This window comes from Carassius carassius, chromosome 35, assembly GCF_963082965.1.
Source record: "Carassius carassius chromosome 35, fCarCar2.1, whole genome shotgun sequence".
In the NCBI taxonomy this organism is placed as follows: domain Eukaryota; kingdom Metazoa; phylum Chordata; class Actinopteri; order Cypriniformes; family Cyprinidae; genus Carassius; species Carassius carassius.
Window position 1 is genome coordinate 21,267,685 of NC_081789.1, and position 20,684 is coordinate 21,288,368.

The 20,684-nt window shown below is 36.9% G+C and overlaps 1 protein-coding gene across 3 annotated transcripts in view; it reads left to right on the forward strand.

Annotated features, from left to right (window-relative positions):
* Positions 1–19,820, forward strand: part of LOC132116220 (rho GTPase-activating protein 29-like) — a 37,366-nt gene extending 17,546 nt beyond the window's left edge. The window contains exons 3-23 of one of the 3 annotated variants that reach the window (XM_059524930.1): positions 1,639–1,782; positions 6,242–6,338; positions 7,412–7,484; positions 7,802–7,862; positions 8,517–8,663; positions 9,332–9,396; positions 9,531–9,641; positions 9,757–9,837; positions 10,382–10,552; positions 11,810–11,947; positions 12,236–12,426; positions 13,716–13,888; positions 14,955–15,083; positions 15,765–15,863; positions 16,066–16,229; positions 16,357–16,545; positions 16,646–16,783; positions 17,404–17,636; positions 17,804–18,119; positions 18,510–18,624; positions 18,709–19,820. In XM_059524930.1, coding sequence (XP_059380913.1) covers positions 1,639–1,782; positions 6,242–6,338; positions 7,412–7,484; positions 7,802–7,862; positions 8,517–8,663; positions 9,332–9,396; positions 9,531–9,641; positions 9,757–9,837; positions 10,382–10,552; positions 11,810–11,947; positions 12,236–12,426; positions 13,716–13,888; positions 14,955–15,083; positions 15,765–15,863; positions 16,066–16,229; positions 16,357–16,545; positions 16,646–16,783; positions 17,404–17,636; positions 17,804–18,119; positions 18,510–18,624; positions 18,709–19,655 — 3,782 coding nt within the window. In that variant the 3' untranslated portion in view covers positions 19,656–19,820. Of the gene's footprint in view, positions 1–1,638; positions 1,783–5,144; positions 5,417–6,241; positions 6,339–7,411; positions 7,485–7,801; positions 7,863–8,516; positions 8,664–9,331; positions 9,397–9,530; positions 9,642–9,756; positions 9,838–10,381; positions 10,553–11,809; positions 11,948–12,235; positions 12,427–13,715; positions 13,889–14,954; positions 15,084–15,764; positions 15,864–16,065; positions 16,230–16,356; positions 16,546–16,645; positions 16,784–17,403; positions 17,637–17,803; positions 18,120–18,509; positions 18,625–18,708 lie in introns of those variants that run through there. The other 2 variants (XM_059524931.1, XM_059524932.1) reach the window with 2 other exon arrangements.
* Positions 19,821–20,684: the final 864 nt, after the last annotated feature.

The following is a 20,684-nucleotide window of genomic DNA, read 5'->3' on the forward strand; positions in this document are numbered from 1 at the left end:
ATAGCTGGGAGAGGGTGCGACTGAACACGGTGCCCCTGAATGTGTTTATGGGTAAGCGAGTGTGTGTGTTTGTGTATAGTTGCAAATCTAGGGGGAAACAGGTCAAAAGAAGCTGTACCGAAAGAAGGCCCCATGTGGGAAGTTCAGTTTCAATGTGTCTGGAAAGTAGACAGCACTCGGGTTTGGTTGTCCTGTGAGTGCTTGGACTGACCAGACAGCAAGCCGAAATGACAAAATGAAAGCAGATGAATCAGAAATGGTTATATTTCAAGCCCTGATTAAGTCTGAGGAAATGAGACGTGGTGACATTGATGTTGTGATCAGACAGGTTCATGCTATTGTGTTGATGCAGACCGCAGGTTCCTAATCTAAACAAAAGATTCATTCAGAATGAGTTTAAGCTCTTCCTCTGTCAGGTCATGTTCAGTGTTTGATGACGTGTTTGTTGGCATCAGGTGTGAAATGGTACATGATAATGACTGTTATGTTACTTAAGCTGAACTTAGATGTCTATTGTTTGGCTTTGTATTTGTTTGTCTAGTGTGTCCTTTCAGAGTATTTAGTTAGCTAAAAAACATTATTATTATTATCGCTCATATTTAAAAGTTATGAATTTGTACAAATAGTAACACTGTAGGAAACACATTTACTATTAACTAAGAGTTTCCCTGAATTTAGCTAAAATATTGAGAATAAGTAGGGGGTTAAAGGAATTGCTCACCAAAAAATTTAATTTCTGTCATCATTTACTCTCTTGTCTTGCCCAACCTGTATGAGTTTCTTTCTTCTGTTGAACACAAAAAGATAATTTGAAGAAACAGTTGCTGATAGCCACTGACTTGCATACTATTTGTTTTTCAGTGCTACGAATGTCAGTAGCTACTAGCAACTGTTTAGTTACCAACATTTTTCAAAATATAATAAGGCATTAATATGTGCTCTATAAGTACTAATAAACAGCCAATATGCTTGTAATATGTACGCTAATAAGCAACTAGTTAATAGTAAATAGTGTTCTCTAATTTAAAGTGTTACCGAACAAACTTTAAAGGGGTAGTTCACCCTATAATGAAAATCCTGTCAATAATATCTCACCCTTGTTTTGTTCCAAACCCTTAAGACCTCCATTCCTCTTCGGAACACAAATTAAGATATTTTTGATGAATCCGAGAGCTCTCTGACCCTCCCATAGACAGAAAGGATACTACCATGGTCAAGGTCCAGAAATGTAGCAAAGACATCATTAAAATATTCCATGTGGCAACCGTAATTTTACAAAGCTACGAGAATACTTTTTGTATGCAAAGAAAATAAAAATACCGACTTTATTCAGCAATTCCTCCGCGTCATCTTGGCGGCATTTTGAAGGATACGTTGTTTTTGTTCAGATCAAAGCATAAACAACATAAACAATGTATCCACATGGGGCTGCTGAGACAGAACAGCAAACGTTGTTTACGTTCAATGGTTACTCTCCAAATGGCTTTCAAATATGAAACTATAGTACATATGAAACTATAGTACATAATCGTCCTACGCTTGCAATGCCACAAATTGTGTGAATAAAAAAAAGTAAAAGTTTAGTGTGATTTTTGTTTTGTTTTTCCTGACTCTAGTCCATCCATCTTTGTGTTTCAGAGCACCAGGACTGTCTGCACCAAGTGGTTCATGAGCGTCTAGGAGAGCTGTTGCGTTTATTAAAAGCGGTGATTTCCAAACATCACTCCCTGAATTCAGTGGAGATCCTCAGCGCAGCCGGGACCCTCATCGCAAAGGTCAAAGGTAAGCATTGTCTCACTCGCTGCCTTTGACTTTAATATGACACAGCGTAGAAGAATGAGGGATAGATAGACACTTATTGGCTTGAAATCTTGTTCCTCAAACTCCCTCTCACAAACCTCCCTCCCTCATTTTGCACTCCAGATTAAATCAAAATTGTTATTAGTAATGATAGAGGAATCCCATTTCACTTGGTTCCATGGTAAAAGATTAGCCCCTCCATGCATGGCGATGCTTCACTTGGCTTGTGGACAAGAAGTTCAGAAGTATCTGCAGAGCATTTTAACTTTTTTTGTGTAAGTGTTTTGATTGTGCTGTCTTAGAAGCTACTTAGTTGGATATTTTATTATCCAAATCAAAGACACTTTAAGTGTTGCTTAAGTGTTCAAGTACTTTTTGAGCACATGCATTTGTGTCAGTATTAATTTCATAGACAAATATTCATTTAACCATAATCTGTGGTATGTGTAGCGTCAGAGATGTCAATATTTTCAGTGTTGAATTGGCTGCAGGTTCCCACTTGTTAACACAAACAGAAGCAGGACTTGGTAAATGACGCGTCTTGGTTTATTATGTGGTCACTTTACTTGCACTGTTATTGGGAACTGAAGCTAAATGCCTAGCTTTGTTTTGACAGTTGGGCTCATAGCGGGTCATGTGATGTTTCTGTATAAACATCTCCAAACCTTTTGGTTTCCTATTTCTAAATAGTTATGTTGCTATGCGTACCTTTTGGGTTCCTCTTTCTGTGCATCTAGAGAGTTTTCTCTGTGTAGTTGAATTTCACTTAAGTTTTGTTGGGTCTAGCATACACAAATTTTGTATGTGGTATAATCAATAATAAGAATTAAATCATTATATTATATTATATTATATTATATTATATTATATTATATTATATTATGTTATGTTATGTTATGTTATGTTATGTTATGTTATATTATATTATATTATATTATATTATATTATATTATATTATATTATATTATATTATATTATATTATATTATAAATAAATTATAACCCTCAGTCTCAGTATTTCACTGATAAAATTTACTGATATTAAAATGTTGTGGAAGTTTGTTTTTGAAAATCCTGTCAATATTATATTATATTATATTATATTATATTATATTATATTATATTATATTATATTATATTATATTATATTATATTATATTATATTATATTATATTATATTATATTATAATAAATTATAACCCTCAGTCTCAGTATTTCACTGATAAAATTTACTGATACTAAAATGTTGTGGAAGTTTGTTTTTGAAATTCCTGTCTATATTATATTATATTATATTATGTTATGTTATGTTATGTTATGTTATGTTATGTTATGTTATGTTATGTTATGTTATATTATATTCTAAATAATTTATAACCCTCAGTCTCAGTATTTCACTGATAAAATTTACTGATATGAAAATGTTGTGGAAGTTTGTTTTTGAAAATCCTGTCAATATTATATTATATTATATTATATTATATTATATTATATTATATTATATTATATTATATTATATTATATTATATTATATTATATTATATTATATTATATTACGTTACGTTACGTTACGTTACGTTACGTTATATTATATTATATTATATTATATTATATTATATTATATTATAAATAAATTATAACCCTCAGTCTCAGTATTTCACTGATAAAATTTACTGATATGAAAATGTTGTGGAAGTTTGTTTTTGAAAATCCTGTCAATATTATATTATATTACGTTACGTTACGTTACGTTACATTATATTATATTATATTATATTATATTATATTATATTATATTATATTATATTATATTATATTATATTATATTATATTATATTATATTATATTATATTATATTATATTATATTATAAATAAATTATAACCCTCAGTCTCAGTATTTCACTGATAAAATTTACTGATATGAAAATGTTGTGGAAGTTTGTTTTTGAAAATCCTGTCAATATTATATTATATTATATTATATTATATTATATTATATTACATTTACATTACATTACATTACATTACATTACATTACATTATATTATATTATACTGCTTTGTACTTATGTACACATTGATACTTTATGTTTCTGTATTTATTCACATAAAATACTGAGAAAAATACTTTTCTAAATCAATGCACAAATCCAGCTTCTACCACTAGAGGGGCAAAATGCTTATAATATTGCCTTCTCTTTCCCGTCTCTCTCTCTCAGATACACACACACACACACACACACTCACACACTGAAACCTTTGTAATGTGACACTTGAATAATCAGTGTTCTAGCTCTGTGGCTCGGAGATTAGAATAAGAGAAAGTTGAATATCCGGATCGGGGAGCTCCAAGCATGATAAGAACTTCACTGTGGAGTTTGAACTGTTTCAGTTTGAACACTGTGGAGGCCTGAGTCTCTCATGTTCAGCCCGGCACATGCGTCCGCTGCAGAAATGTGACACTGATCCTCCTGGCTGGGCCTCAGGATTAGATAGGGACCAGCAGGAGTTTAGGCAAACCTTCACAGAGACTCCAGGGAGGACTGCGGTCCAGAATGTTATGTGAATATCACAATACAAACTCCCCAGCCGAATATCCTGATGCGAAGATATGTGCTGATGTTGACAATCCTTGTGCATCATGTCCTTGACGATCTTAGCACTCAGCATACCGTCCTGTTCTGAGGAATAAAAATAAAGCTTGTTTTCTTTAACAACAGCCACGAGGAGGTTTGCCGCCTTCCTCTTTTCGTCCCGCATCGCTGTTACGCAAGAACTTTCAGGCTTTCTCAAGCACGTATTGGAAAGGGGGTGTGTTTCTTCCCATCAGCCCTGTGCTTCTTTACCTTTCATCACCTACATCCCTCAGGGAAGCTTTAAACCCCCTCCATTGGGACCTTTTGACTAAGTGCTGCTCTCCTACTTCCCAGAGCCTACAGAGATTAATCCATCAAATTCTTCTTCATACCCAGTTAGGTGCATTTTAACCACCTCTAATGTGAGGACGTGTCAGTGTCATCCTTATCTGAACAGATAGGTCTGGTATCTTCTGTGGGAAACATCCAAACTGGGTCTCCAGGGGTTCAAATGTTTGGTCTCATCCATGTTTTATCAGTTCCTCCCTCTAGATTTAGAGGCAAAATTGATTAGCAAGCCTCACTGGTGCCTGATTTCCCAGAGAGAAGGGGGAAAAACGCAAAAAAACAATGCAATTTTTGCTTGATGATGTAACTTCCACGTTTGGATTGTGTGTGGATGGCGAGGGCTGCCATTGTGTTCTTGCGAGCTTCAGGATGTCCTGTTGGGGAGGGGTATGTGGAGGGACAAGAGGACGTGAGGACCAGACAGAACTTCGTAAACGGTGGTAAAAGGAGCTTCTGATCCGCATCACGACATGTACGCTTGGGAAACTAAAAACGTTTTTGGAAGATCTCAAAAATCAAGAAGGTCAACTTGACTGCCTCGGTTTTTCCATTTAGTCCAGGATTGTCTTCAAGCAAAGTTTGTTGGAGAATTTTGAGGAAAGACCCTAAAAAGTTTCCCGGAAACTATTAGATCTTGACTTTTCATCTGTCTTTTCCTGGTGTGTGCTAACTGGATGGGAAGTGTGGTGGTCGGTAAGTGTTCGCTTCAAGGGACTGTGTCTTTAAAGAGAGGTTCTTCATTTGCTTTTTAGCTACACTGCGATTTTATTAATGATTTTCGAAAGTTCCTGAAGCTTTTTAGTTGTATGGGAACTGAATGTCAAACCGAGACTGTTATGATTCAGTGAGTGGTAAGTTAGTAGAGTTTAAACCAGTGGTGACCAGATAATAAGGAAAACTAGGTAAATAACCGGTTGAAATCTGCTTAAATGAGGTACCTGGACATCTCCTGGACTTCTTTCTCTTCATAAATCTTTTTTCTCCTACTTTTGGAGGGTGTTGAGGTGGATTTGGAGTCGAGGGGGCAGGGTGTTGAATAGGAATGGCGTCAGTGGTTTTGGCGAGGTCTGATACTTGTTTATTTTCACAATGTTTACACTACTGTTTAGTTCCGCCCCATCTTTACCAGTCCAGTGTTTAGACTCAGGAAGCCATGTTTTCTTTAGATTGCAGACTGAACTGTACTCTTACTACCAGTCTTTAAGTAGAATTAGATTTTTCTATTTTTGTGTAGAAAGTGCCTGAAAAGTTGATGGAAACGGAGTATAATTTAGCTAGTAATTGTTGAATGTTTAAGGGTTTATTAATGAATATGATTTATTTTGTTTATATAATTATAATTACAGCATCTGTAATAAATAGTAACTACACGCATATAGAGGTTCTACATAATACAATCAATACATTATATAATCAATGTATAAGTATTTGTTGTAGCAATCCTGTAATAAGCAAGAAGATGTATTTTAATATTTTCATATTAAACCTTTTTTTCCTTATGTTCTCTCATTTTTACAGGTGTGAACTTCAAGGAAGCGAATGAAGACAATAAACAGACACTATTCTCTGAGATCTACACCTCCATAGATACATTGGCCTTCACATTTGGCAATGTGTAAGTGTGGTACAGTCGTTTCATTTTGTCATTGTAAATTAATTTCTTTGTCATGAAACATAATCGGATTAGTCATTAAAAAAAAAAAACATCTGAAACATCTGCACACAGGATAGTGACCTCCCTGAGTCAGCAAGCTGAATGTGTGTTCAGCTCATGTCTGTTTTATAAGATAACACCGACTCAATGTGTTTTAGGTGTTGCTTGTTGTTTTTAACGTCAGGAGTGTGCATGATGGTGTGTGAGTCATAAGCATTGTTCCAGACCCTGAACTTCAGCATTTAATGCATCATAGTCAAAAGCTGTTTCAAATGGAAACTTAATGACACAACCTCCAAGATAACTTTTTTTTTTAATCCAAGAGAGCATTGCATTGTTTGCAAAGTGATTATTAATGTTGCTTATTATTTCATTCAGCACTGAAAAGATTCCTACAAATGATTCAGGGTCAAATAAAATGGATTGTTGTGCAGAGGATTTGTTTACTATGTATTTTTATGGTAATAGAAGTACTCCACGGTTAGCTTAGCAACATGCTAACAGCAAACCCTGTTAGAATTAAGTTCTGTGCCAATTTTATTGCTATATCTTTGAGTCACTGTGTATGTAAAGTATTCCAAATCCAAATTCCAAAATATTTGTAAGGTTTCATGATGGTTAGTTCTGTTCACAGTACACTTCTTTTGCAGTGTCTTGTGCATATCAAAGCATTCTAAAACACGGCATTCAAGTTAAAAGTAGCTTGACTATTATAAAACACATATCTGCAGGTTTTTTTTTTAAGAATATTTTAGTAGGTCTGTATTGAAGAGTAAGAATATTGCAGTGTTAGCTTAGCTACATGCTAATATCAAAACAAATGCTAATTGTATTAAGCTGCTGCTTATGAACAATGTTACAAATCACTCACTTACAAGGTTCCTTGACTGTTAGGATGCTTCATTAGAAGGCAGCTATGTACTGTAACCTATGTGAGCAGAAGTTAGCAGAGTATCCCAATAGATTTCGGAACAGAGCTGTTTTGCTGCGTATGTGTTGTTTTAATGAGTAAGTTTTTGTCTTGTCTTCCTCAGAGTTTCTGACTTCCTTATGGGAGATGTAGAGAACGGCTCAGCCTCGGGGCTTCCTCAGGCCCACAGTAGCAGGGTGAGATTTCCCGCTATTTCCTCCTCCTCATATACTTTAAAGTAGTTTGATAAACAGGTGGTTGAAATCCATGTCAGAATCTGAAGGCTGTGGCCTGTTTCTGTGCTGTAGAGATGGGGGTCAAAGAGTGCGAAGCTCAGTAAAGAAAGGTCTGTTTTGGAGAAGAGCGCTCTTCCTGTTTGGACCACCCATGTGATATATATCATGGAAAAAGCCAGTGACATTTTGGCATTGTGATTTGACTGAGTGCTCTCAGATAAAGGAAATGTTTTTCCGTTCGACTGTCTTTCAATTGTCTTCTGTGTCTTTTATTTTAGTCTTTTGAAAATCTAACAGTGGAGTCCAGTGGATGTGGACCGGAAAAAGATGACCCTCCAGGTTAGAGTGAATCCATTTTACTTTGAGTATTTATACACAAGTTACATTAAACCTTCCTTTACTCGCCTTCCTTTAAAACTATTATATTTTATTTTATTTATTATATCTCTGCCACAAAACTAAATAATTTTTAAACTGACATTAAGTTTTCTTGAACTCTTCCTGTCCAGCCCACTTTTCATTGTCCAATTGATTTCTGATGGATAAAATTAGAATTATTATTTATTTATTTTTATTCAGTTTCCTCTTTCTAATGGGAAAATGTCACATTACAGGAAAACAAAAAAACATAAAAAGTGGTTTTATCAGCACTTTTTATACAGATCACACCCACATAGATACACATATCAAACAGCTGTTCTCAGATCAGATTTCATTGATCGTTCTCAGCATGTGTGAATAAGCTCTCGGCTCACACATTTACTGTCACTTTAAATCCTGGCAGGGCTGCTTAATGCCAATCCACTCTAATACAGCCCCAAGGTCAGTAAACACTTTCCTTCTGTCACTCATACACACACTCACACATACGCAAGCACCCTGCCCTTGGTGTAAAATCACTCATGTCTGGGGTGGGCGTGCTGGGATCCATTCGCCAGCCCCTGCCGCTCACCCTTAGTGATGTGTTTGGTTGTGTGTCTGTCCTCTTTGCAGGTCCCTCTCCACCCGCCCGGGTGGAGGAGATGGACGGAGCTTTGCTCCGCAGTGACAGCGGGGTGGAGTCGGCACTGCTCTATGCCAAAGCCTGGTCAAAATACACCAAGGAACTCCTGGCCTGGGTGGACAAACGAATTAATATGGGTGAGTAGAGCTTGTTGAGGGAATTGCATTTAGTTGCCTTGAAATTAGATTCATGTTTTTATTTTTATTTTTTCGTGGTCAAGTTATGGTTTTTTTTTCTGACTGTTGAAAATGTGGTATGAAAATGTATAATTGAATATTTGAGTTGGGTATAAGCTCTGCAATCAGGCTCTGCAGTACAGTCATCAGTGTCACGTGATCCTTCAGAATTCATAATAACATGCTGATCCGGTGCTCAAGAAACATTTCTTATTATTATCAATGTCAAAATAGTTCTGCTGCTTATTAATTTTATGAAAACTGTGATTTATTTTTTTTTCATTCTTTTAATCTTTCAAAAGAAGAGCATTTATTTGACATGAAATATCTTTGTAACAATGTTGAAGTCTTTACTGTCTATTATAATAAATGGAATGCATCCAGGCTGAATAAAAGTTTTAATTCCTGTAAAAAAAATAAAATATTATTGGCCCCAGACCCCAAATAGCCATATGAAGTTCTTTCAGCCAATGAAAAGTAACCACTGTTTAAAATGCAGACATATATATATAAAAGTTATATCCATTCATAATTAGAAACTTAAAATATTAAATACTTTTGTTGGTTGGATGACTGTATAATTGCCCTGACAGCTCCATATTAATCATATCCTTCACTTTTATTCCAAGACATTGAGTGTGCAAAGAGCTACACCAAGATGGCTGAATCCGCAAAGGCGCTGGCGTCTCAACAGGTGAACATTTCTGCTATGACATGCACTTCATAAAAGTACAATGCAACCTACACATTTCCATTCTCAGGCTATAAAATTCGTTCTGCTTTCATAGCTTTTTATCTGTGTATTCAATGCCATGTGGTTTATTTCAGGAGCACATGCCATTCCGGGATATTTACTTTTCTGCCTTCAAGAACGATATCGAATACAGCCAGTTGATCATGCAAACCACAGCTGCTCTACAGGCCAACAAATTCATGCAGGTATGACCACTATTCCACGTGTTGATTCTAAACTTAAGCGTTCTTTGTGTAACTGATCAAGTGGAAATGTAGTACTTCTCTAAAAGTGTGTCTGCTTTCCGTGTTTGCTTTCTAGCCTCTGCAAACTCGAAAGAATGAGCTGGATAAGTTGAGAAAGGAGGTAAAGGAACAATGGCAGAGAGAACAGAAGAAAATGGTGGGTAGTTTTGAATGCATTCTGTCAAAAGCAGTATTTGCAAAATATGTCGTTCACCAAAAGGTCTCTTCTGAAAACCGAACTGGCTGAGCTGTTTGTTGTTCAGAGTCCTCTGCTGATCTAATAGGGACTTACTCTGTTGGTTTACAGACGTGTCTTTGTGTGAGGTATTTAGAAGCAGCCGTTTAGCACCAAAGCATGACTTATTATTTCTGGGAAGGTTGTGTGATTGTTTGTGTTCTAGTGCCTCTGAATGGGTTTGAGTATGTACTTTCTCTAGTGTGTATTTGTATGATTTAATAATCATATAAATGTGTTGTGTTACAGATTTGCAGATTTTTATGTGTGACGCGAACTATCTGAAATAAAATACATGTAATTTTTTCATATTTTGTTATAATTCAGGTAACAAATATTTCATCTTATGGATTTAGCTTAATGGTTTTCTTACATTAAATAGACATTCTTTTAAGAGTTGCCTGTTAAAGAACTGCTTGTTATGATTGGCTGCTCATGTGGATGTGTTAATATTGGGCATTTAAAGAATGAAGCAGACAGTGCGCTGAAGAAGGCCCGGCTTCTGCAGGCACAGAGGCAGGAAGAGTACGAGAAAGCCCGCTGCTCCACCAGTCGAGTGGAGGAGGAACAGATCGGAACGGCGGGAGGAAAACAGCTGGAGAAGAGACGCAAACTGGAGGAGGAGGCTCTGCAGAAGGTCAGACACAGATGAGACACACACCACATTCCTTAACACAACCGTTGCTTTATTCAAGACTCGATGATTGCAAAATGGATGGATACTGTACATATCTACATATCTAAATCTGTGTTAAGGAGTAACTTGATAAAAGTATGATGCAATTGAATTTCTGCTTCAGAAGTGTAAAAGTGTCTTGGCTGTTCTGAAAATAGCTTAACTCTTCCACTTACAAGCCATTTTTTCATCGAATAGTGGTGAAATGTGCCATGTTGTATTATTGGGAAGTCCAGTTCATTTTAGTGAGTCAATCATTTAACTGAAATAAACAATTTTTACAGTTGCTTCCGAATTATTTACTGATAACATGAAAGAAATTTGAAACGTAGGTTTTTTTTTTTTGTAGCTCTGCTGTATTTTAATTAATTTATTTGAGTTTTTTAAAAGTTGTACATTTAATGTATTTTAATTATAGTAATTTTGTTATGCTTTTGTCATTTTTATTAGTTTATTTCTATATAGCTTTAGTTTTTTTTTTCTTTTCAGTACCTTAGTAATGCAATGTACATGTTTTAATTAAATGAAAAAAATCGCAATTTATTTAGTTGTCAGCACTTTTTGTTTGAATATGTATATAGCTACATACATATGTATATATATATATATATATGTATGTATATATATATATATATATATATATATATATGTATATGTATGTATGTATATGTGTGTATATATATATGTATGTATATATATGTATGTGTATATATATATGTATGTATATATATGTATGTATATATATATATGTATGTGTATGTATATATATATATATATATATATAGCTTTTTAATTTAGTAGTCTTCAAATGTTTTAGGTAACGATAAAAATGCTGAATCTCATTTATGTTTTCACCTTTTGGTAACATTAAGATCTTTTTTCTTGTTATTAGATACAGCTCTATTAAAAAAAATTAATTCTAAAAATGGTTGGTCATATAATTTACATGTAGTATTAAGTACTGCCTTTTTTTTTTAGCTTTTTGTAGTAAGTATAGCTACTTTTCCTAATCTATGCTACTTTAGTCACAACTATAATTTAACTATAAATGAATCTCTTAGCTAAACAAACTAGTTTCTAATACAATTTCCCCAAGTCTGCAATAAATATTATGTTGTTTTATGACAAGAAAAACTAAACCAAGAAAAAACAAGCTTCAGAAATGAGAGGAACTGGAAGTATCCTGGTGTAATTATAAATGTGTTTGTCTGTTTCTAGGCAGAAGAAGCCCAAGAACATTATAAGCAGTGCATCACAGATGTCGGGGTCAAGAGACTGGACTTGGCCAACACCAAGAGTGAGATTCTCACTCAGATACGAGAGCTTGTGTTTCAGTGCGACCTGACCCTGAAAGCAGTGAGTAATAATGTACACACAAACACGCAGTTAGATATAATCCAACTTATTACTGGTCATTCAGAGAAAACAGGCACACCTGAACTCCTTAGGGTGGAGTGTAATTGGTTGACCTCACTTTTGACCTCAGGCTACAGATTATATTACACAATGTATGAGCTAGGAATGATGCAGTGGTCAAGCAATAAATCGCATATCTTTTAAGCTGCTCATATTTTGTGCAGTTAGGATGAGGTGTTTGTGTTATAGGTCTGATTTGGTAATGATAGTTTCTTTTCTTGTTCGCAGGTGACGGTGAACTGGTTTCAGATGCAGCAGGCGCAGGTGGTTTCCCTGCCTGTCAATTTCCAGTCGCTTTGCGAGAATGCTAAACTGTATGAACCAGGTCTCTGTTACACTGAATTTGTGAAGAGTCTTCCCTCTGACAGTACCAGGGTGGAATCATTCTCCTTTGACATCTCTGGGACACAGAACACTGGGTAGGTTTATATCACTATCTGTAACTTTTTCCTAGCTCAGGACATTCCCACCAAGATGAGTATCCAGGAAAATCTGTTCTGCTCTCAAAACTTGGCAATAGCCTGCATGTTTTCTTTTCCAGAACTTTGACTTTTAAGTCACTGAGTGATGGAGAAAGAGCGAGAGAAAATGAATTGTGTTGGTGAGAAAGTCACACAATTGTATGGTCACCCTCAGGTCTTCCTGAGGAAATGGCTGTGGTCAGGGAAAGAGAGGGATACAGGGAACAGGACAGGTGTGAAGGGAGGAATGTTTCTAGTTGTTTCTATTCATCAGATCTCAAGTCCGCACACACTCATTCTGGCACATGAATCCGAGTTGTAGATATCCTGTGTTGTGTTGGGGACCATATTTCAGAACAACCTCTTTAAAAACACACCTCTTTCACCTGAAACGAAACTCAAAAGCAGTCCAGTCAAAATACCCTCAAGGTTTGCTGAGTGATTTAGTTTTTTGTTTCAAACTGTTAAGAAGGTTTTTTTTTTTTTTTAAATGACCGTAAGGTGGTGAGAACTTAATTTCATCAGTTTTTCTCTTAAACACACACACACACACACACACACACACACACAGACACACACACACACACACACACACAGACACACACACACACAGACACAGACACACACACACACAACTGTTAAATGTCTATAAAAAGCATTTTTATTTCAATTAAAGCTGAAATTAAATAAAATGCTAAACCTAAAGAATGATAAAATAAAGATAAAAATTGCAGTTAAATAGAAAAAAGCATGTAAAGAATGTCTAAATTAAATTAAATTTAAAAATAAAATGTATGCATTTAGCAGACGCTTTTATCCAAAGCGACTTACAGTGCATTCAGGCTATCAATTTTTACCTATCATGTGTTCCCGGGGAATCGAACCCCCAACCTTGCGCTTGATATTAATACATTCTATAAAGTATATAAATAATACTAAAATAACAGTGATCGATATATATTTTTTGAAAGTATGTAGGGAAACCATATTCACTGTTAACTAGCTGCTTATAAACATAATATTACTAGCATATTGGCTGTTTATTATTGCCAGTAAACAGTAAAACTGTTAGCTAATAGTGAATGTGTTCTCTAATCTGAAGTCTTTTTTTAAACATTCCAACATTGATGAAGCATTTTAATGGCCACAGTCAATATAGCGATGTTCTTTCTCATATCAAGTTTGGGGTATATAAGCTGTCAAAACTCGTTCTAACTGGTTTTCTGAAATACTTTATATTCATGCAGGTTGCCCCTCTCAAAGCGAGTGATGAATAGCGGTCACTCATCCCAAGTTCACTTGTCCCAGGTGTCCCTCACACCTGGAGACTTCCTGAGCGCTGACGAGGTGGAGAGTCATGTCCAAGCACGCACCGGAAAGATGACAGACGGACGCTCGAACAGCAGTACAGATATTCAAGGTAGCGCATCAGACAAGCTCTTTACTAGTGAACAAATGTTCCTTAACAGCGCAGTGAGATCCGGTGAGGCTGCATCACTGCGGGGTTTGGCTGATTTCCCTGGAATGCTAAAAGTGAATCGGTCTCTCAGGATGCGCCCTCGTTTATCTCTTTCATGAAAAAGTTAGTTCTTTTCACTAATCCGCTGCTCTGAGACATGCCTGTCAGACCTGCTTTTAGCAGAGATCAATTGGACACATTAGTGTTTTAAGACTTCTCATTAAGGTTTATGAGAATGTGGAAGAAGAAAGGGCAGAGGAAGTGGGCGGCAGATACACATGCAGCACTCAACTGATCATCTGTGAAGCTGTTCTTGACCCTCATTTTCTATTCCCTGGATCAACTTATCATCCTATTTGTTGTTAGGGCTGGGGTATCAATACTGATTCAGTAATGATCCGATTTATTTTTGACTTACTGGGTCTAGTTTCAATTCAGTTCTGGTTTAAATTTGGTTTTATAAATTCATTTGGGTTTATTTCAGTTATAATGTCCATTTTGCATACAGTACACATGAAGGACATTCTCTACCCGCTAATACTGTAACTTTTACAGTGCACCCTTTCAAACTAAATGAGACATAGTAACTGTAACTAAAACTTTTTTAATTAAAGGATCCAGTTCATCAGAGTCATTTGTTTCAGAAATTGTGCTAAACTGGTACATTATATGGTTATTATTTACTAAAAGGAACCGGTTCAGAAGAGTATTTTGTCTACCTACAGTATTACTGTATAGCTGTTTTGAGGTCTTCTGTAAAAGGAACCTGTTTATACGAGTCATTTGTTTCAGGAACCTCTGTACACTTATACACTATATGTTTACGATTCACTAAAAGGGACCAGTTCATAAAAATGATTTGTTTTGGGAATCTGTCTCTTACAGTAATGCTGCTTTGAGGCCTTATGTAAAAATGACCTGTTCGTAAGAGTCATTTGTTTCAGGCATCATGACACATAGATGCATACACAAAGAGTATACTTTAAAGCAGATTTGGACCTCCTGAATTTTATGTCATGTTCAATAGCTCTGAGGATCCAGGGTCCATTCCGGGTCTGGAGGACCAGCAGTCAGGGTGGAGGCATGTGCAGTGACTCTGAGAGCGCTGGAGGAAGCAGTGAATCTCGCTCTATGGACTCCCCTACGGCAAGCCCAGGTACAGCAACACTCACTCTTACTCTTATGAGTCTCTTTTTGCTTGAGGCAAAAAACACGCATTATTGACAGTTCTTGTGTCACAAGTGTGCGTAACATAGTTATGGTAAACCAACCAGTCATGCTTTCTGGTGCATAATTACCCAGAAAGTCATTGAGTGCATACAGTAACATTCTGTTCATGTTTACTCTCAAATGCATTACCAAGTCAATAAGACTTTTTAAAAGAAAATATAGAGCAATGAAGCATTAAATTGTTTAAAAGTGTCAGTAAAGACATGTATCATGTTTTTTTTATATGTTACAAACAATTTTGAGCTTTCTATTCATCAAGCATCCTTAAAAATTGCATCACGGGTTCCACAAAAATATGTTTTCAACATAAATAATAATAAATGTTGAACAATTTAAACATTTTTGAAATATGTTAACATAGAAAGCATTTTAAATGGTAATAAAAGTTCACAGTATTACTGTTTTGACTATTTGCAGTCAAAAATAATTTTTAATTCAGAGATGGTTACTTGTTTCAAAAATATTGAAAAATCTTACCAACCCCAAACTATTGAATGGTAATCTATCATCTGTATACACTTTTGTAAAAGCCTGCTTTTTACAATAATCCATTTGTAATAATTGTAAAAAAGTATTGAAACGAATGCAAAATTCTGCCATTTTCCAGGTGATTTTAAGAGAAGGCTTCCCAGAACCCCATCCACAGGCACCATGTCCTCAGCAGATGATCTGGATGAGAGGGAACCACCATCTCCTTCAGATAATGGTGAAGTTTTGTACATTAAAATAACACTTCCAAACATGTTCTCTGGCTGCTTGACATTGCATACTTATTGTACAGAATGCACAGAATGTTGTCCAGGCATGCTGACAGTCCGCTAGAATAGTTGCTGGAAAGATTTTTCAAAGTCCTTTTGAAATATCCTAATGAACAGAGCACAAATTCAACTCTAAACGTTGTTTTTCAGGTCTGAGTGAAATGATAACAGAGGCAGCCAGCTCTCCTGGACCCTTCCGCAACACGCAGATGTCTAAAGCGGCCCAGACACACAAGCTGAGGAAGCTCCGTGCACCATCGAAGTGCAGGGAATGTGACAGTCTTGTGGTATTTCATGGTGCTGAATGCGAGGAAGTGAGTCCTTACACACACACCTGCTTTTTCATGTTTTTGCTGCAAATGTCATTTCATGCCTTAAAGGTGAAATATCATTCACCGGGATTTACTTGTGTAATCTAATTTTCATCCATGTCGTTTTCAGTGTTCTCTTGCCTGTCATAAGAAGTGTTTGGAGACTCTTGCCATTCAGTGTGGGCATAAAAAGCTACAGGGAAAACTGCATCTGTTTGCTATCGACTTTGCTCAGGCAGCCAAGAACAGCGCTGATGGAATCCCCTTCATCATCAAAAAATGCACCTCGGAGATCGAAAACAGGGCTCTGAACATCAAGGTGTGTACTTCCTCTTTATGTCTTATGTGTTTCCTGGAGGATATGAATTGCAAATGCTGAGCAAGACTGAAAGGAGATGTTTTGTTGTTTAAAAAAAAAGGGAATTTACCGTGTTAACGGTGCCAAATCTCGGGTGGAGAAGCTTTGTCAGGCCTTCGAGAACGGCAAAGACCTGGTGGAGCTTTCGGATCTCTACCCTCACGATATCAGCAACGTCCTCAAACTCTACCTACGACAGGTGTCTGTCAAACTTATCTTTATGAATATTTTTTTAATGCTTCTAATTATTGCAATTATTTAATTTAATTATTTAGGTTAAAAAGTTGATTATTAGCCCTTTTGTTTTATTTATTTTAGGGCTGTCAAACCGATTAATCACGATTAATCGCATCCATCATAAAGGTTTGTGTTTACATAATATATGTGTGCATACTGTTTTTTTTTGTTTGTTTTTTTATTATTTAAAATCCCATGCTACGTGTACTGTGTTAACCTAACTGAGACTTGTTATAGCACTTATATATCATTGCTCTTTTTGTTGTTTTTGATTGCTTCCACTGTCCTCATCTGTAAGTCGCTTTGGATAAAAGCGTCTGCTAAATGAATAAATGTAATGTATAAATGTACTGTATATATTTATATGTATTTATTAATACACACACATAGAGGTTATATTTCTTAAATTTAACATGTGTTTACACACATATATTAAACTCAATCTTTTATTTAGGATGCGATTAATTGCAATTAATTGATTTGACAGCCATCATTTATTTTGGATTATTAGCCCTGCTATTTTGAATAAAAATGATTGCATATTTTTTTTTATAATAAAAAGGCTAATTTTATACCCCTCAGCTCCCAGAGCCCCTGATTCTTTTCCGATACTATAATGACTTCATCGGACTGGCTAAAGAGAGTCAGAGTATCATTGTTGATGAGGTAGAGGCATCAAGAGGAAGTCCCACCTCTGACAGCCCGCAGATCAGCGTAGAGCTCAACCGGGTCCTCTTCAAGATTAAAGATCTGCTGCGTCAGCTTCCTTCAGCGCACTACAAAACCCTGCAGTTCCTTATTCAGCACTTGCACAGGTGTCCGACTCCCACACAGACACAAACAAACACAAATATGGAAATCTCTCATGTTATTTGTGCATTTATTCAAACCAAACACTGTTAAATACTGTGTTTTAATAAGAATATAAATGCTAACAGCCTCAGAAAACACAGTTCATAATCAGTTTTATTTTATTTTATAGGGTAACAGAAAGGGCAGATGAGAACAAGATGACTGCCAGTAATCTAGGCATCATCTTTGGTCCCACACTGATCAAGCCCCGACAGGCAGATGCAGAGGTCTCCCTGTCCTCTCTGGTGGACTACCCCTACCAGGCCCTGATCGTGGAGCTTTTGATCCGCCATTATGAGATGATCTTCGACACTCCTCTGAGTCCTCTTCCACCTTCCTCACCTGTAGCAGAGAGCTCTCCACTCCCCGTCAAATCACGCTTAACGCCACAGGAGAAGGAACAGCAACTTAGCCGACATTCAAAGTCCCTGGTGGACATTAAAGAGGTGAGGCTGTTTGTTAATGTTTATGATGATTATATGTGAAAATATTGTTTTTTGAATATAAATAATTTACAAATATACTTTATGACTTGCTTGCCTACTGGAAAGTCATTAAACCAGCTTTGATAGGTTTCAAACTGTTCCACAACCTTGTCATTACCCGGTCAAGATGTTGGTTTGTTACCTGGTTGGACCATCTTGATCAAGCTAGTTAGGACTGGTTAGGATTACCTTTGACCAGTAACAGTTGGGTTCTTTGTGGTCCAGTTTTATCCACAATGCCTAATGAAAGCCAAGTACACAAACTGTTTTTTTCCATCAGAAAAAAATCAAATGTAATCTTGGAAGTCTGCTAATAAACTACATTTTTGCCTTTGTTTCATTGTCTCAAAGCAGCAACAGCCAAAAGCTAAGATGTATAAAAGACACTCCTCTGTAATACCTTCTACACACCTGATGGATGAGGTGAAAGAGGGGAAGATAAGGTCTGACCAAGACTTCGCTGCAGGTCAGTGTTATTTTTCTTGGCTAAAAAACCCATACGGCGATTATCAAACAACCAAACAATAGCTTTTTTCTTCTTTGCATGCAGTTTGCGATACAGTGGACATCAACAAGCTCCAATCGTCAAGCGTTCCTGAAATGCGAAACTCGCCTGGTCTCAGCCGGCGTAACCACGTCACCAGAGTCCAACTACGGCCTCCGAGACCCAAGCTGACCTCTCGACCAATCAGCATGCCAGCAGAGCGGCTCCTCAATCTCGCCAAGGTGGACGAATGTAACGTGAAGAACGCCGTAGAGCAGGATGACAACCACGGTCGAGATCCCATCATCGAGGAGGTGTCGGAAGAGGAGAAGCCCAAGTCAAGAGCGGGAAACCATTACAGGAAGTCATACATCGATACGCAGATGCTACGGCAGACATGGGACAAGCAATATAAGCATCATGACATCACTCCAAAGACCGTTGTGACCGCTGCTGATTCCCGGACCAACGACACCAACGTTCATACTCCTTCTCTCACATCTTCGTCTTTCTCAGAACACACCAATACCCCCATCACTGTTCTTTCTAACAGACCTTACACCATTGCTATGAGGCCTGGGCGGAATTTGCGTAGGGAAGGAAACATTAACGAACACTGCCCTGTTCCCACAGCCTTCAGGCCTCCCAGAACTCTGCAGCCTCCTCCCGGAACTTTCTACAAACCTCCAGGTAGCCGAACCAAATCTTTAACAGAGGTTGAGCAAAAGACTATTAGAGCAACCGCAAACAGCACTGAGGAAGAGGAGGAGGATGAAGACGATGATGAGGAGGAAGGGTTTGGGGTGGAAGTCTCAGTTGATGAGCCTGAGCCAGATTTGGATCCAGAGCCATCGCCGGAGCCAGATGCCCACAATACGGACCCACATCCGCTCCCCCAGTCTCCCAACTCCAGTCAGGAGGAGCTCGGACAAAACGAGACCAAACCTGTATACCAGAGACTCAGATCACGCCGTATGCAGGATCTCGAACACAGGGAGGCTCATTTTGTTTGAGTACGATTTGGTGAGTGGGGAACAACCACGAACGTCGTCCCAGGACGAGGGGATGTGTATTGGGTCCAGGGAGCCCGTGTCTCTGACCCGTGAATTTTAGCGATGACCCCGTTTTGTATATGTGGAAATATTTTTCCATAACTGTGAAGAGATCCAAGGATGGGAGATATATATATATATATATATATATATATATATATATATATTAATATATTCTGCATCTGCTGTTTGTAATAATCAAACAAACCCCTTGGACAAGAATTTACGTAGTATGCACTTAATGTTTTTTCTTTATCACATTACTTGTGCACCAATGCAAGTTCAAAACAAACACGTTTTTGCATTATAACTCCAGAATGTCACTGTCACTGTGCAATTTCATTTACAACCCGAATTCCGGAAAAGTTGGGACGTTTTTTAAATTTTAATAAAATGAAAACTAAAGGAATTTCAAATCACAAGAGCCAATATTTTATTCACAATAGAACATAGATAATGTAGCAAATGTTTAAACTGAGAAATTTTAAACTTTTATCCACTTAATTAGCTCATTTAAAATTTAATGCCTGCTACAGGTCTCAAAAAAGTTGGCACAGGGGCAACAAATGGCTAAAAAAGCAAGCAGTTTTTAAAAGATTCAGCTGGGAGAACATCTAGTGATTAATTAAGTTAATTGATATCAGGTCTGTAACATGATTAGCTATAAAAGCTTTGTCTTAGAGAAGCAGAGTCTCTCAGAAGTAAAGATGGGCAGAGGCTCTCCAATCTGTGAAAGACTGCGTAAAAAAATTGTGGAAAACTTTAAAAACAATGTTCCTCAACGTCAAATTGCAAAGGCTTTGCAAATCTCATCATCTACAGTGCATAACATCATCAAAAGATTCAGAGAAACTGGAGAAATCTCTGTGCGTAAGGGACAAGGCCGGAGACCTTTATTGGATGCCCGTGGTCTTCGGGCTCTCAGACGACACTGCATCACTCATCGGCATGATTGTGTCAATGACATTACTAAATGGGCCCAGGAATACT